The following is a 17,064-nucleotide window of genomic DNA, read 5'->3' on the forward strand; positions in this document are numbered from 1 at the left end:
CTGGTTCCCTAACCCACCGCACCACACAGAAATTTACAAAAATACTATCTTTGGGTTATTTAATATTGTTTTAATTCTTCTGTATAGACAAAAGTAACTGGTACTCATATTTCCCCTAATTTAATTTACATCTCAAAATAGTTGTTTAATATCTGATCCACTATAAAATTCAATATTACTTTAATTGTTTTAGCTAAATGTGGGTGAGGTTTTCAATAATGGTAATAAAAAGAGTAAACGGAATGTCTGTGTGCCAGGTACTCTTCCTGGAGCTTTACATGTATGTATTACATGTATTCAGATCTATAATGATCTGCAATTGTAGATTAATATCGATGAAAGCATAAATGGCATTATAACCATGTATAGAAACTTTTTAAAAAATGCCTTAAGCAAACACTTACAGGTATACCCTTCCAAAAAGATTTATAGAGTACTGTGCTGGGAATTGGGAAATGGAGGTGTCACTCTACTAATCAGAAAAGTAACAGACATGCCGAGGTGGGGAGGTATATATAATTAGCTTCATTTTAGGCTTGTTTCAGTTTCCTGGAGCCTCAGTCTATGTCTAATGAAAAATAGCCTTGGCTATAGTAACATCCATATCTGGAAAATTTTCAGATTTTCAAAACCTTCCTTTGAATGTAACATTCTAATCTAGCTCCAGAAATAATAAAAAAAAAAAATCTGAAAAGTAAAAATTTTTGTGAACTATGACCTCATCTTGTTTACAAGTGATGGATTCTACTTTTTGCAGATGTGTCTTGCTGAATCAGGGCTCTCTTATCCCTGCCATCGACTTACAGTGGGAAGAAGATCTTCACCTACACAGACCCGGGAGCTGTCCGAAGAGGTAAGCCTGTTTGCCAGCTTTTCATTGAACAGAAAGCCTGTGCTCCACTCACCTGCCCACTTCCTATTCTTTTTTAGCTGCCACAGCAATGAATAGATCAAGTTAATGTGGCGTGAAGAGTCTCAGTAAATTCTTGAAGGCAGAAACTTTCCTTATGAGATTATTGCTAATGTGCTCCTTCTTGTTCTCCAAGTTTCATGTTTCAAACAGACAGAATTTGGGTGAATTGGTTGAAGTGATTTTCACTTAGAACTGTCAGGTTAACAAAGGGATTTTCTTTGCTGCTGACTATATAGGTAAGTACATATTAGGCTTCATCCTGAAGGTCCTTTAACTCTGAGTTGCAGTACCTTCTGGAGCCAGGCATTCTGCTCCATACTAGGTAACAAAAATGAATAACAGTGTACCAGTACCACAGTGCTCAGAGTCAAAGGTGGTAGATTAGCAAACCAATAATAATGGCATAATGTAGTAAACGCAGTGATAGCAGTGCATACAGGGTGCTGTAGAAACAAAAAAAGGCAGAGAAGACTGAACACGTTTATGTGTGTGGTATGCCTGAATGTGTCTTTGTGGGTGGGTCTGAACTGTATTAAAAGAAAATTGTCTTTTCCTTGGCTACAAATAACAGTATGTGTCCAGCTCTGACTTTGGTTATAAGGGCCTGGGTAAGAGAGCCTTGACATTACAGTTTATGTGTTTTACAAGTATTTGTTGAGCTGCTACTCTACTAGGAAAAGTCATTACCATGACTTAAAAAGTGCATGCAACAGAGGTCATAACTAAATAGTACAAAAAACTTTATTTATGCCAGTGTTTTTCAGGCTAGAGCAGTGATCCAAGTATTCAAAAGCTTGAGCTAGTTCGGTAAAAGCTTTTTCCGCTTGCATTCTATACAAAATGTGGTTGCAACTTTTTTATTTCAACTGATATATTTTGTATACTCATTACGGAAGCTGCCGCAGAACTTCTCCAGCCACCCTCTGAAAGTGTAATTATATCACTTAAATACGTGAAAGAGAAAGGGGCCTGCATAAGTGAAGTTCTAGTCTGTGATCATCCTGTGAAAATGATAGTCTGCTACTCTGGGTTTTAGAAACCTGCAAAGAAGGGAGGTTTTCCCCCTTCTACAGATACTACTGTACTGTTTTCTTGGACCTCTAAAAATGTTAATTTCCTTTAAAAAGCCCACACCATTTTTTTTCCCAGCACTTTATCTCACTAATTCCTTGTGAAAGAAAAAATAATTGCGTTTCAGTGCTTGGCAGAAATTGCCAGAAATAATTTATTGAAATATTTCCTTCTAATGCTTGAGTATATTTTTAATCACTAAAGTAGGTTGTGCTTCAACTCTTTTAGTGGTTAAATTTACTAACAGTAAAGGGGAGCCAACTAGCTTCACCCCAAAATTCTTAATTATTTTATGTTCTGAGAGGTGACAGTTACCTATTTCACTTCATTTTATTTCTTTCTCTTACCCTCCCCATTATATGTGTTTTTTGGACAGTCCCTTCAGTGGGAAGAAGTCAAGGCCATATAGTGATAAACAGTGTTTGTGAAGCTGGCATATACTTTTTAGGTTAATTACAGAAGAAGGTAAAGTAGAGTTAGGGGGTTTTGTAAAACTAAAACAGCCACGGCCTTGGGAATTTCTTTAAAATCTGATTATCTGGGTTGAGTCCATTATTTTTCCTTCCCTGGCTAGCTGTCAATACCACTTCCTCTAGGGGCTGATGAGAAGTGAGGAAGAAACTTTGACTTGGTTTTTATGTTGTCAGAGAATTGTAAAACGGGAAAGGATTTCTTATTTTACTTACACTCTCCCATCCATTCATCTCTCACTCATTTAAACAATTCTTTAATGTCTTCTACATGCCAAATGTTAGGACCATTAGTCTATGTGCTGCAAGAGCTCCCTTTTATCTCCATTGGCCGGGTTCTGACCTCAGGAGGCAACAAGTACCATTGCTGAGGATCTCTGTCTGTTAGTATCTACCTTATATTAAACTGGAAGCTGTGACCTTGTAGCTTCCACTCAGTGGCTCTGCTGCTTTCTTCTGGTTTTAACCCTCCTCTTACATGACTTCATGCATTTCAGTACAGTTAACGTTTTGCTGTTGACTGTCTTTAAGCCTTGAGTTAGGAGGGAGATATTTGAAACCAGTAGTTAAATTCAAGTTTTCAGTTTTATATGCACTATAGTTATGTGTTCTCAAGCTGGTAGAATTTTGTTTCTTACATCCTCTTTCTAGCTTTGCAAATACATTGTCCTTATGCTAATTGAACATTTTCTTGTTTCTTCCCATCTTCCCCTTGCTTCTGTACTCCCTTTCAAAGATCTTCCTATATTTCTGGATATTTAGCTAGATACCTGTTTTCTCTTTATCCCAGCTGCTTAGATAGGACAGTGTAGGGACCCCCTGGACCCAGGTTCCTTGGAAATTGTCCAATCCTCAGTTGTTAGTGGAGGAGCAGGGTAGGTACCCCAAGAATAACAAAAACAAATTTCAAGTGCAGTTAATGTTAAAACTATTTATTTATAAATTCAGTTAAGGAGACAGCTACTGAATACTTACCATATGCTAGTCAAATGAATGTAAACTGAAAATTTCATATTATATAATCAGTGAGAAAAGTGAGACAACGAGACATAAGACACTAGGGGAGCACATGTGATGGGGAGGTGCTGTAACCTTCAAGAATGTTTTCAGGAAAAGCCCTATCTGCTTTATCTTCCTCTGAGGCCTAACACCTAGTAAAGCGCCTGGCACATAGCAGCCACAGAATAAATATCTGTGAATTAATTTTTTTTTAAAAAAAAGAAGAAAATAGAGAAGAGGAGCAGGGATTAGACAGGTTGACATCCAAATCAAATTATAAAGAATGAGTCACAGTCAGCCAAATAAAAAAAAAACAAACAAACATGGAAATAGTGTTGGAAGTAGTGTTCCATTCGGAGGAAACAGTGTGATATATTGTAGTATATGGGGAGAAATTCGTATATTTTGGTGTTGATGCACAGTAAAGTGGGAGGCAAAGATGGGAGATGAGGCAAACGTGAATAGGTCTTATACGTCAAGTTGGGCACTTGAACTGTGGGAAGCCATAAAAGACTTTAAAAGTGGGGAATGATTTTTTTTTTCTTAATTTTCCCAAGTAGAAAATTTAGAGAAAAGCACTTTGGCTGCTGTACAGAGGCTAGATGTAAGGGAAGCAAGACTGGAGACAGACAAATCAGATAGGAATCTATTGTACTAGTATAGGCAGAAGATAATGAGATCCTGAACTAGAACATCATTAGTGAAAAAGAGAGAAGGACATGGATTCAGAATATATTTTGTAAGGGAAAATCAGTAGGACTGGTGTCTAATAGGATCTGTGGGAGAAGGGAGGGAGGAAACAACAATACCTAGTTTTTGGCTGAAGTGACAGAAAAGATTCATTCAGTAGGCATTCAATAAATTCTCATCATACAACCACTCTACACCTGACGCTGGCGTTAAGTGCTGGAAACATGGCTCTGAACAGAGCCCGGTCTTTCCATCAAGGAACACTACCTAACCACATGAATACAGATAGTTGCCAAAAGTCTATATTTCAGTCTTTAAAACTTGATGAGTCAAGTATTTAGCTTGTCTACCAGTGGTGCCATGCCACATACTCACCAGAGGCAGACTAAATCATAATCCAGTTCCTTCTAAACATCTCCATCCAAATCCCTACTAAAGATTCACTCTGTTAAAACTGAACTTCTGTCTTTCTCAAAACCCATCTGCTCACCCATGTTAATGCTCATCGTCAGCCCAAGGCAAGAACTGTTTACTGCAGTCACTGAGGGACCTGCTCTTCTTTGAAACTGTCCCACTTGATCTGATAGAAGATCTTTATATCCTTTTCCTTTTTTACTGTTCAAATAAGGATATTTTTATATCAGCATCAAAGTTGTTACCCTAATTTGTTAGTTGAGGTGCTTGCTGTTAGTTTATGTTCTGCCCATCAAATTGATCCTACCCCCACTAGCCTCTCTCACATCAGAGGGTTAAGAGGTCTCTCCTGCATTTTTATTCTCTCCATATCTATTGCTGAGCTTCATGGGAGCTAAGTTTGAAGGAATATTTTTTTTTTTTTTTTAGGATGAGAAGATCTGAACATGTTGTTAGAGTGAAGAAAAGGAAAAATTCGTTTTTATAAAATGCCATGCTATGCCATTTCTTTTCCTTTTCACAGCCACCTTTGTGGGTCAATATAAATTACCTTCTATGGTCGATGCAGTGATGCTCACCCAAAGTCACACAGAAAATAATAAAGTATTCAACACCAGGTCTTTCGATTATAAATTCAGATTTCTTTGTTGTAGTTTTTGTGGGTTTTTTTTTTTTTTTTTTTTTTTGGTCACGTTTTCATTTTTTTTTGGTTTAGTTTTTTGGTCACAGTATCATAACTATCTCTTCCTTAATTCTCATCCTACCTAACCTAATATTTCTTGTCCCAATTAAAATTTTCTCAGACGTTGCTTCTCAGATTCTTTCTCTTAATTGCCCTTCTAATCTTTGATAGCTGTTTCTTTTACTGTTTCTCTTTCTTCATCAATTGAAATAAATATATATGTGTGTATATATATTCTGTAAACTTCTATCCTTATCACCATTCTTCCTTTATTTTTTAACTGATATTATTACTTTCTATAACCTCAGCTACTATTTATTTGCTGATCATTTGCAAATCTAAATCTTTTCTGGGCCCATTTCTTAGGCTCCCCAAAGGATTTTTTTCAGTTGCCTACTAGATGTGTTTACCTGGGTGTCCTGTAGTTTCCTCAAATGTGTTCTATCTGGGCACCGACCTCAGTAGTCTTCCTCACCAGACCTGACTTTCCGTACCCACTCAGACAGCCAAACTAGAAATTTTGGTTTCTTACTTGCTTCTTCCATTTTTTTTCATCCTCTAATCTAATTGGTCAACAATTGCAGTCAATTCTAGTAAAGTATATTTTAAGTCTGTCCCCTTCATTGAATTCCCACTACTACTGCTCAAGTACAGGCTCTCAAGTCCTCTCACTTGAAACTTTGAAGTGAGCATTCCTTCTCATGTCTTCAGGTCTAATCTGCCATATGATAAACCACACACACACACACACACGCACGCACGCACGCACACCCATCAGAGTTGTTCCCTTGAACAACCTTCTCCTTACTCTTTTAGTGATTTTCCTATTGACATCAGAGTAAAATCCACATACCTTAGTGTGCCATTTAAGGACTACTACAATATAGTCTCATTAAAATTTTCTTGCCTTAGAGCCAGTCCTCCTTCTTTCATACATGGAACTGATGATTCATGTAGTTTGTTTTTTGAATTTATTTATTGGTTTTTTAGATATCCAGTTTCTTGCTTGTGTTTTTTCATCTGCCTAGAGTAGAACTCCCTCTCCACCAGTCTTTCATTATATACACTCCACAACATTGGTATATTTTTTAAAGATATGGGTTAAATATTAGCACTTGCATCAGGCCGTGGAGAGCCTTCTAATGTAACTAATCACTCTCTCCTTTATTATCCAATAGTCTTTGCTTATACTTTTTTTTTTGTATCATTTAACACACTGAAAAGACGTATTTGCAACTAAATACATCTTCCTTTAAAATGAGAATTTCCTAAAGACTAGAACCATGTTTTTTCTTTGTATCCCTAGCTTTTAGCCTTGTTCTTTGACACAGTAATTAGTTGGTGAAAGGAATATCTGCTTCATTTATAAGCTTGCCTTATGTGTATGAATTTTAGATTTTGTCTCAAGTAATTTGGTTATCATATTTTCTAAGAAGTTTGCCCCCCATTCCTCCCACTCCCAGTGTGTTAAGTGCTCTCCCCTGAAATTACCTGTCATAACACTTACTGTTAGGTACTCTGGTTATCTGTGTATATTATGTGGTATTCCTAGAGAGAACACGGGCTATATATCTTTCACCCAGGTCCAGGCAATGTAGCACTTAGTGAGGTTTATAAATGTTTGTTAAATGATAAAGGGAGTAGATGAATGCAATAAACAGCCAAAATAGAATCACTAATTTTTTTATCTTTTTAAAAAAATTTCTGAATAAATACCTTCTGTGGATTCAAAGAATTTTAGGGCAGTCATGACTGAACCAAGAGATTATCTATTCTCATCAGCAAACATTAATGAAAGAAGATTGTTTATCTCATTTTTTAGAAAAAGCTTTTCCTAACCTGTTAGATGGCTGATAAGAAAATATGAAGAGATTGGGAGTTCCTTATACATAATTAAGTAGCTCATTCTTGCAGATACTTCAATAATTCATATTTGAAATATACTTTTTTCAACAAAATCGGCTTTTTAGATACCTCCCTTTGAAGATGTTGTAGGATTTCACTTTCTGGACTCTTAAAAGAGTTGAGAATTCTGTAATTTGTGAGGACAAAATAATGTGTTACATAGACACAAAATTAAAATCACTGTCCTAGTATGAGATAAATTCCTATTGTTATGGAAAGGGGCTATTATTTGACTGAAAACTGGATTAGGAGAAAGAGGATAGATGTGAGGAATAAGGTAAAAGTGGTGAGGAAGAAAAGATGGTATATAGAATGGTCCCTTTCTTTTTCATCCCTGTGTCCTCCAAACATCCTTAATCTGATGCCTCTTAAAGGGAGGGTGAGTACGCGGCAAGACTAGGTGAAGGCTGAGATGATTGCTTAGCTGACGGGTATGAGGTTGATCATTCTGGACCTTTGCTTCTTTCCCCTTGCCTGTGGAACCTGGCTAAGTACCCAAAGGAACGTGTAGCATACCTTTTAGATCCGAGGCTTTACCTGTTTAAGGCTGAGCCTCAAAATTCAAGGGAAGTTCATGCTCCAGATATTTGCCTACATGAAACACAGATGGAATTCAAGTCCTAGTAAATGTTATTTTGAAGAGGAGGCTCCCTCATACTGCTTTTGAAGGTTTTTTTTGGGGGGGCGGGGGGCAAGTTGTCTTTTTAGGTTTGTACCGGCAGCATATGGAAGTTCCCAGGCTAGGGGTCAAATCACCGCCACAGCCACATCAACATGGAATCTGAACGACATCTGCTACCTACACCGCAGCTCCCAGCAGCGTTGGATCCTTAACCCACTGAGCGAGGCCAGGGATAAAACCCGTGTCCTCATGGATCCTATTCAGGTTCATTACTGCTGAGCCACGATGGGAACTCTGGTTTTGAATTTTTAAGCTGTTGCATTGCTGAAATCAGAGATCTTGGCTCTACAAAGCAAAACACTAAAGTTATCATTAGGCTTTCAAATAGAACCAAGACTTCTGTGAGAAATAGTGGTATAGTCAGAAGAGCAGATAGATCCTTAGGGCAAGGACCATTCATTTTTATTCATCCAATAAGTATATGTACATTAATTCTCTTTTCAAACCATTGGGAAGACTAACTTTAAGAGGGAAAATGTTGCAATGTGGACGTTAATGCTTGGTTATGCCCATGGAGGAAATGCTAAGCCTGCTGAGTACCTTGGCCTCTTCATTTGGAGCTGTTAGACGCCCTGGGTTAGTAGTTTTAAAAATTGTTCCATAGTGTCCTGAAAGCCTTCAGAGGTGCCCCAGCTGTCAAAAGGTCATGAGGAAGAAAAGGCCAGGCTCAGGAGCATTGTTGGCCTCTCCTTGCATCAACCGGAGTGGTCTTATTTTATCTATTTATGCACTGTAATTATACTAATATTTTGCTTGGTGCAGGGGGAAGGAGGTAACTCTGAAAAGAAATTTGAAAACCATTGATAAAAGATCTTTAAAATCCCTTCTAGGTTTAAAATCCATGATTCTGTGACTACCTGAACGCCGACATCCCCCCAGCCAAGTTTTATGAGTCTTTGATTCTGTTTCTTTGAATGCATTTTCATAATTTAGGTATACAGCACCGTATATTAAAAGAAACTTCACGTATTAAATGGTCTTTGTAGACTATTTATTGAACAGAGAACAGGTGGGCATTTAGCCAAATACCCTGCTGGGAACCGCGTCTCATCCAGGACATGAATATTTGTCAGGATTCATAATTCAGTTTGAATGTTTGAAATCCCAGTATTGTTGAAATCCCCTTCTAACTTAGATATCAGGGGCTGAGTTCATATTTCGAAGCTGATGTTTTATATTGTAATGCCTTATATCTCAACTGATGTTGCTGAAAACAAAATAAATGGAGCATGTATATTAGTGCCCAGCATGTAGTAAATTCTCAGTAAATGTTTATTGAATTGAAGCATCATTATTATATCTCATATTTAATAGACTTCAGTTTACAAAGAGCTTTCATTTTTCATGTTATCATCCAATAATACTTTGAGGATAGTGTATTTAAGAACCTTTGCAGTAGGAAGTGGCAAATTTGGAAATACTACTGTAACTTCTACCTGACAAGTATAGATTCATATAAGCTTTTTGAAAGACTCATAGCTTATTTGTCTCTTACCTTTGCAAGTGTACCCATTTCCTCATTTATTGAGCACTTAATTGTGCACTGTAGGCTGGGAATAAAACAGACAAAAATCCCAGTCGTCATTGAGTTTGTAAGCATCCTTCATTTTCCCTCAGCCTCCAACCTTTAGTCTGGTGGTATCATAGCAAGTATAGAAATATATGTAAGCCTTAAAATGAAAAATATTAAGCTTTACTCCAGCAAATAGCTTTGTATCTAATGAAAATTTTATAATGCTTCTGTATTATTGTGATTGTATTTTGGAACTTGATTTCCTAAATTCAATATGAAACTAATCAGGACTTTTCTTAAATAGCAAAGCACCGATGTCCATATGGTTAGTGATAGTGATGGAGACGACTTTGAAGATGCTTCTGAATTTGGGGTGGATGATGGGGAAGTATTCGGCATGGCATCATCTGCCCTAAGGAAATCTCCAATGAGTGAGTATTAATAGCTCTTTGGGTCCAGCATTGTAATTCTCTCTCCTAGTGCAGAAACTTACAAAGAACAGTGAACTTAATCTCTTACTGACCTTCAGGTTTAGAAAGATAAAATACTGCAAGGAGATATCATTCATTAAAACCAGAGCTTCTTGAGTTCTAATCTCGTGCCCAACCATCCCCAGTGCTTTGGTAAAATTCATTAAAAACTCAGTGGAATGTAACTTTTGTTTCACATGTATAATTACTTACGAGTTTGTCTCTTTAAAGCTAGACATTGATAAACAAATAGGTGTACTTTTTTGACTATACTTGTTTCTACATATCATATTGGAGATGAGTTTTAACGGTAGTTATATTACTTTTGCATTCAGTGGTATGCATCTTTGGAAGGAAAAAAAGTAAATTAAATGTGCCATCTCCCTCACTTGCACCTGAAAAGATACATAGGGTAGACTCTTAAGTGGTGCTATATACAAAATGACCATTGAAATGAGTGTAAATGACTCATTTATTCTATAAAATTAGGGATCGTTTATGAGCAGAAATAGATGTGATATTTATATAAAACTGACTATTTTCCTGATTAATATTGTTTTTAAAATAATTTGAGAACCTTTTTATATAATTTATTCACACATGTCATTTTAAGAAAATTTTGAAATCTTAATTGAAAACTGGCACATATTTTCAGTGCCTAGCAGGATTGTAATCAGTTGGTTTTCAAAACTTTATGAGCTTGAAAATTTTTTTTAAGGCTCTTTTTCTAGGTTTGATGAAATCTAATGTATGTCAAGTTAAAATATCTCCTCAGATATATCACAGAAGCTAAAATTTAATTTTATTTCCTCTTTATTGATTAAATATATTTCTTATATGTGGGATTAGATGTTATGTGGTTTGTTTTTTGTGTCTATTTGTTTTGGTTTTTTGTTTTTGTTTTTTCTTTTGTTTGTTTTTTAGTGCCAGAAAACGCAGAAAATGAAGGAGATGCCTTATTACAATTTACAGCAGAGTTTTCTTCAAGGTAGGGTTAGGATATTAACTATATAAAATTGATGTTCTTTTAATGCTACTGTGATTTTTTTTGGAGCAATTTTAATCATAGATTGCTTTTAATTTCTCCTTAACATATTCAAAGAATAGGTTTATCAATTTATACAATCTTAATAGTGAATACATAGTATTCAAGTTAAGTAACTACTATTTATATCACTTCAGAGATGTAGTTACTTCTGTGTCTTTATTGAAGCATAATAAATGGATTACTAATTTAATATCTTAACTATATTCCCAAAAGGACTAGGTCATGGGATACTAGTATACTTAGTATATACTATGACAATCTTTTAAAAATAATATTGAATAACAAGATAATTTAAAAATTTTAGATTTAAGTGAATTTTTTCTTTTAATTTTTGTGTTTGGAATCATTTAACATTTCTTTCAATAGACTAATGCAAAATTTTCTGTGTTTGAAATTTTCCTAAGGTGTTTAAAATATTTGAACATCTAAACCTAAATATTCTTGTAAATGATATTTCTCTTTAGTTCTGTTTTCTTATGTAATTTAGAAACTTTGCAGGCTACTGTTTTTTCCCCCTCTCTGTTGAACTTCTGGAATAAATTAACTAAAATGGAAAGTTAAGACTATACTAACTAGGAAAATCTTGTGAAAGTGGGTAGCAGGAATTGCTGCTTATAAATGGCATGGCTTCATACTTATTAAATCTATTTGCTAGATGTACTTGAGAGTCCAGTGTTCTGATATACCAGCATAGGTCAATAAGAATTCTAAAAACTAATGAATCTCATTCCTAAGCCTTTAAAGAAATGTTTTAATGTTTGGTCTATACTTAAGAGACATTAGCCCCAACATTTATTAAAATTCATTGGTTAAACATGTGAAACTTGAAGTAAATTTGAAACATATTTGAATTAACAGATTCAAATTTTTTCATAGATACGGTGACTGCCACCCTGTATTTTTTATTGGCTCATTGGAAGCTGCTTTTCAAGAGGCCTTCTATGTGAAAGCCCGAGATGTAAGTGCAATCGTACTTTTTCTGATTAAAAAGTGCATCCTATAGGTTTACCACCAGGCGTAAGGCAGAGCTTACTGTCTTCTGTTTTTTTCAAATTGAAGACTTGATTTTGTTTACGGTTCATCTGTTAATCTAATTGTCACCAAGATGCCCATTTCAGAGGGGCAGTACTATGATAGGACTCTTGCAGAAGGCCTCATAAAGCTCTGAAACAGGGTTTTTTCTTAGGCGTAAAAAAGGGTAGACATGCTTAGAAGGGACCAAGCTGTGTGTTTGTATTGTTTTGTGTTACATGATTGACAGGTTCTTGCCAAAGGATTTGTCCTTCAATCTTTTCCCCAAATAATTATTCCACCTAATAGTTACATCTCATAACTGTAATACTTTTTTTCCTAAAAGTCATTTTAGACAACAAAAGGATTTTTCTTTAGATGTAAACTGGGTCACCTTGCTGTATAGTAGAAAATTGACAGAACACTGTAAACCAGCTATAACGGAAAAAATAGAAATCATTATAAATGAAAAAAAAAATGAGCTCTGTGATTTTGAAATCAAGTAGATTGAAGCATATAACGAGAATTAGAAGTTATGTTTTGAACAAGAAGATTCTATGCAATTGCTCTATTTATATGTTAACACAGTGGTTGAGACCTGTTATCTGGCTTCTGCCTATCTATAGCCTCAGCTCTTCCATTCCCTGCCTTACACTTAATAAATGTAGCAATAGTGTACTATTTGTATTTCCCCATAATTTTACTCATTTCATGCTGCCCTGCCGTCAAAAATACCTTTCAACCTGCCCTTTACTTGGTCGACTCCTACTCTTCCACACACACCCCTTTAGTACTTTGCAATAATGCTTTGCTTTTAATTATCCATTCTGTCTCTTGATGTGTTTTCTCATATGCTGCAGATGTAGCCTTAAAAGAATGAGGGAAAAAAAATCTATTTTTTATATATATTTTTCTATATTAAATGGATTTTATTTTTAAGAAAATATATATTTATTGTAATACAGGCTTATAGTTTCCATAAAAAACAGATATATGTTAAGATACTGAAAAGCAAAAAGAATATATTCTAGCACATATTAACTTTATGATATATGTTCTTTCCATATTTCTATTATATATTGCACTGAGTACATTTATGCATGTTTAATATAAAATTGGTCATGTTATAATCCTGTTAAAGCGCTTATTTTCAACTTTTAATACTATCTGATCGTTTACTTAATTATATTTTATAATATTAACTTTTATTAAAACAATTTTAATACAGAAAAATTAAAAGAATAGTAAACACCCATATCTCCTATATGTAGGTTTAATAATTACTAAAATTTTGCCATGTTTGCTTCTTCTGTATACAAGGCATCCCAAAGTTTTAATGGGATTTTTAAGCCTTATAATTTCAGAAGTTTAACTTCTGCACACTTATAAAAGAACAGTATTAGAAATTTAATTGTTTATATTATTTATATTTACTATAGATTTATGATTTTGATGAATAAATTTTTTTTTCTTTTTGCAGTCATACCTGTGGCATATGGAAATTCCTGGGGCTAGGGATCAAATTGGAGATGCAGCTGCAGGCCTACACCACAGCCACAGCAACACCGGATTGAAGCTACATCTGTGACCTGTGCCGCAGCTTGCAGCAATGCTGGATCCTTAACCCACTGAGTGAGGCTAGGGATCAAACCCACAACCTCACAGACACTATGTTGGGCACTCCATGAATGAGTTTTTTAATGGTAAATTTTTGTTTCAGTTCCTTTCTTATTGAAAATGGCAAATATTGACCAGAATAGAATTTAAATTTATAATTAAAAATTCACAGAAAAATGTCATGACTCAGTGGTTGGCGAACCCAACTAGTACCCATGAGAACACGGGTTCATTCCCTGGCCTTGCTTAGTGGGTTAAGGATCTGACGTTGCCATGAGCTGTGGTGTAGGTTACAGACGTGGCTCGGATCCCTGGTTGCTGTGGTTATGGCTGGCAGCTGTAGCTCCGATTCGACCCCTAGCCTGGGAACTTCCATATGCTACAGGTGCAGCCCTAAAAAGAGCCAAAAAAAAAAAAAAAAAAAAAAAAATCACAGAAACAAACAAATGTAAAAGAAATATAAAGTTGCAAATGATTTTTTTTTTAAGTTTTAGCAATTAAACTTTTGAAATTAAAACTTAAACTGCATAAAACATTTAGGATACCCTTATTATTCATTATTTTTTGCTAAGCCATTTCAGATTGAATCATACACATATTTTACCCCTAAAAACATTTGCATGCACTTTCTAAAAATAATGATAACCTCTATGGTATCATAATACCATTATCACATATAACATAATTGACAATAATTTTCTAATGTATATCATCTGATATCCAGTGCATTTTCATACTTCACCAGTTATCCTCCAGTGAAAATGTCTTTTTAACTTTTTTGGGGAAACTGTGATCCCTCAAGGATCATGAATTATATTTGCTTGTTAGAATTTTTTTAAGCTTTAATTTTTTAAATTTTTTTTTTTTTTTTTTTTTTTTTGAGCAGACACCACCTCTCTTCTCCCCCTGCCCCTGTTTATGACATTTGCTTTGTGAGGAAATCATGATGGATAGTTTATCGATTGTTCCAGATTCTGGATTTGTGTGGTTGTCTCCTTATTATATTATTTAACTTGTTCCTCTATTTCCTGAGAAATGGATATTAGTCCTAAAAGCTTTTTTAGATTCAGGTTAAAATTTTTTTTTTTTTTTTTTTTTTTGGCAAAAATGCTTTGTGAGTAATGCTGAATACGTTGTTGTAACAGGATTTTTAATGGCTGTAGAGTCTTAGTATGGCAATGTTATTATTTAAACATCTCTATTGTTGAATATAAAAATGTCTGAAGGAGTAATTATAGCTTTAAAATAATCTATTTTTCAATCTATTCCTGAATAAGAATGTATTTGGGATTAATCTGTCTCTGCTTTCCAGCAAGCCTGCTAAACAGTTGAAGTAGCTAGAAAATATGAGAGCCTTTTATAACCTAAATATAGCTCCCAAATAAGCATAGACATCTTTTAAATCCTATTTTAAAAGCTACTATAAGATAAACAATGAATACCTTAAACATATAACTTTAAGTGATGATATATTACTTAAATGTATAATATATAATAGATGAAAAAACTTTGTGCTAAGTATCTTTATACAGTAAATTGGCATTTGGATTTTTTTCATACTGATAACTCTTTCTTATTAACTTCTGGGTATTTCTAATGAAACAATTGTTTGCTTTTGGTTTGTGTATTAGTGTTTTAACAACTGAAAATCACTGGTTCATATAATTAAATGTTTTATTTCATATTAGGCTCATACCAAAATCCACTGACCCCATTGGACTCCTAAACTGTCTTTAGTTTTTTTTCCCCTTGTCCAGGGCTTTTTTCTTTCCTAATTTCACTTTTCCAAGTTAAAGATCAACAATGGTTTATGTATCATTTATTTATTTAATTTATTTATGTATTGCTTTTTAGGGCTGCATCCGTGGCATATGGAGGTTCCTAGGCTAGGGGTCGAATCGGAGCTATAGCTGTCAGCCTACACCACAGCCACAACAACACAGGATCCAAGCTGCGTCTGCCACCTACACCACAGCTCATGACACTGCTGGATCCTTAAACCACTGAGCGAGGCCAGGGATCAAACCCGACACCTCATGGTTCCTATTTGGATTCATTTATGCTGCGCCATGATGGGAACTCCTATGTATCATTAATTACATTGCTCTAAACTTAAATAAAACTTATCATATGATGGATAAGTTATTTAAAACTAAGTCTAAGCAGGGACATTGATTACAGTCATCAACCAAAATATGTACATCTCCTTTTGAAATTAAAGAGGATTGTATAGAAAGTTTAGAAATAGTACTGCTACTTTAACTTTATATAGTGGTCTATGCTTTATGATACATTTTCCTTTCCATATCTCATTGGAACCCCACAACAAACCAGTGAGATACAGATATATAATGTCACTATTCCCACTGTAGAGATGAGGAAACTCAGAAAAGCCACATGACTTAACCAAAGGCTAATCAAGAGGTAAGCAGTAGAGGCCAAATAAGAGCCCAGTTGTTCCAGCACAGATAAATATGGTTTATACATTACCATCATACTTCCAAAAGCTTTTCAATGCTAACTGCTATGCTGCAGGATTCCACTATCAAACTTCATCTCTCCTTTTCAGAGTTCACATTAGAGAATTAAAACACATCTTTTTCAATATTTTCTTAAACTTCTGAATTAATAATTTTTAAGAAAACAGTTTGCTGATGTTCAGATATTTTAAGGCAAGTATGACTGATACTGTGGCATTCTTACTGAGTTTCTTTCGTCTTAAACATCACATGTTTAATTTAAACTGTGGGAGGCACATTAATTTTACCAGGGCAGCAGATGAGCCTTGAGCACCAGCATTCTTCACTTGAAGTGAGAAATTGAGTTCCAAGAGTAAATAAAAACAAGATTGAAGGTTTAAATCCTCTGCTAGGCTTTTTGAACTTATATACTCATTAAATGTTTATTGGAGTGGTGGGATTACAAAGGATTTGGGGAGCTTCATCAACTGGTATATAGTTAATCACTAAGTAAAACACTACATTTGATAAAGTGTTTCTCACGATGCCACATTCAATCCATCTTAATGAAAACTGCTTCAAACTGATTTCATTTGAGAGCACTTGGTGAGAGTACTCATAGTTCTTTCTGCCTTTTTCATGAGGCATTTACAATACTGTTCAAAGCAGAGCTCCAATTTCAGTAAAACAGGTATTCTAAGTTCTTGTGTTTAAGCATATTGTGACAAAGTTTTGACTTCTCACAACGAGTCAATCAGTTTTATGATCTCCTCCCTTGCCCGTAACTGTTGGAAATCTTCGTTGAGTTGAAGACCATAAATATTTATCACATGCCAGCTGAGGACCTAGAATATAGAGGTTTCCTGCCCTTGAGATGCTCACAGTCTAGTGGGGAAGATAAGACAATATAAAGAGATCCATTCAGTATAAAATGCCGTAGAAGCAAAGAAGGGTGGTACTTTATCAACCTTAGAAGCTCAGGGAGATTTCTATAAGAGGTACCTCTGATCTGACTCTTATAAGATGAATAAAACTTAGGCAAATAAAATTCTAAACATAAGGAAAGTCTAAAGCAAAGGCCAGAAGATTAAAATCGAGGGAATCACAACCAAAAAATTAA

General features: G+C 35.0%; 1 protein-coding gene across 4 annotated transcripts in view; it reads left to right on the forward strand.

Moving 5' to 3' along the window:
* FAF1 (Fas associated factor 1) overlaps positions 1-17,064 on the forward strand; it is a 438,758-nt gene that overhangs the window by 294,883 nt on the left and 126,811 nt on the right. For all 4 annotated transcript variants that reach the window (XM_021097817.2, XM_084965116.1, XM_084965117.1 and 1 more), the window contains 4 exons: positions 758-853; positions 9,644-9,770; positions 10,734-10,797; positions 11,734-11,815. In XM_021097817.2, the coding sequence (XP_020953476.1) occupies positions 758-853; positions 9,644-9,770; positions 10,734-10,797; positions 11,734-11,815 (369 nt within the window). The remainder of the gene's footprint in view (positions 1-757; positions 854-9,643; positions 9,771-10,733; positions 10,798-11,733; positions 11,816-17,064) is intronic.

This window comes from Sus scrofa, chromosome 6, assembly GCF_054392235.1.
Source record: "Sus scrofa isolate SSC_HxYL_T2T_F1_AM1 chromosome 6, Sscrofa_HxYL_maternal_Yorkshire_Landrace_v2.0, whole genome shotgun sequence".
Classification (NCBI taxonomy): domain Eukaryota; kingdom Metazoa; phylum Chordata; class Mammalia; order Artiodactyla; family Suidae; genus Sus; species Sus scrofa.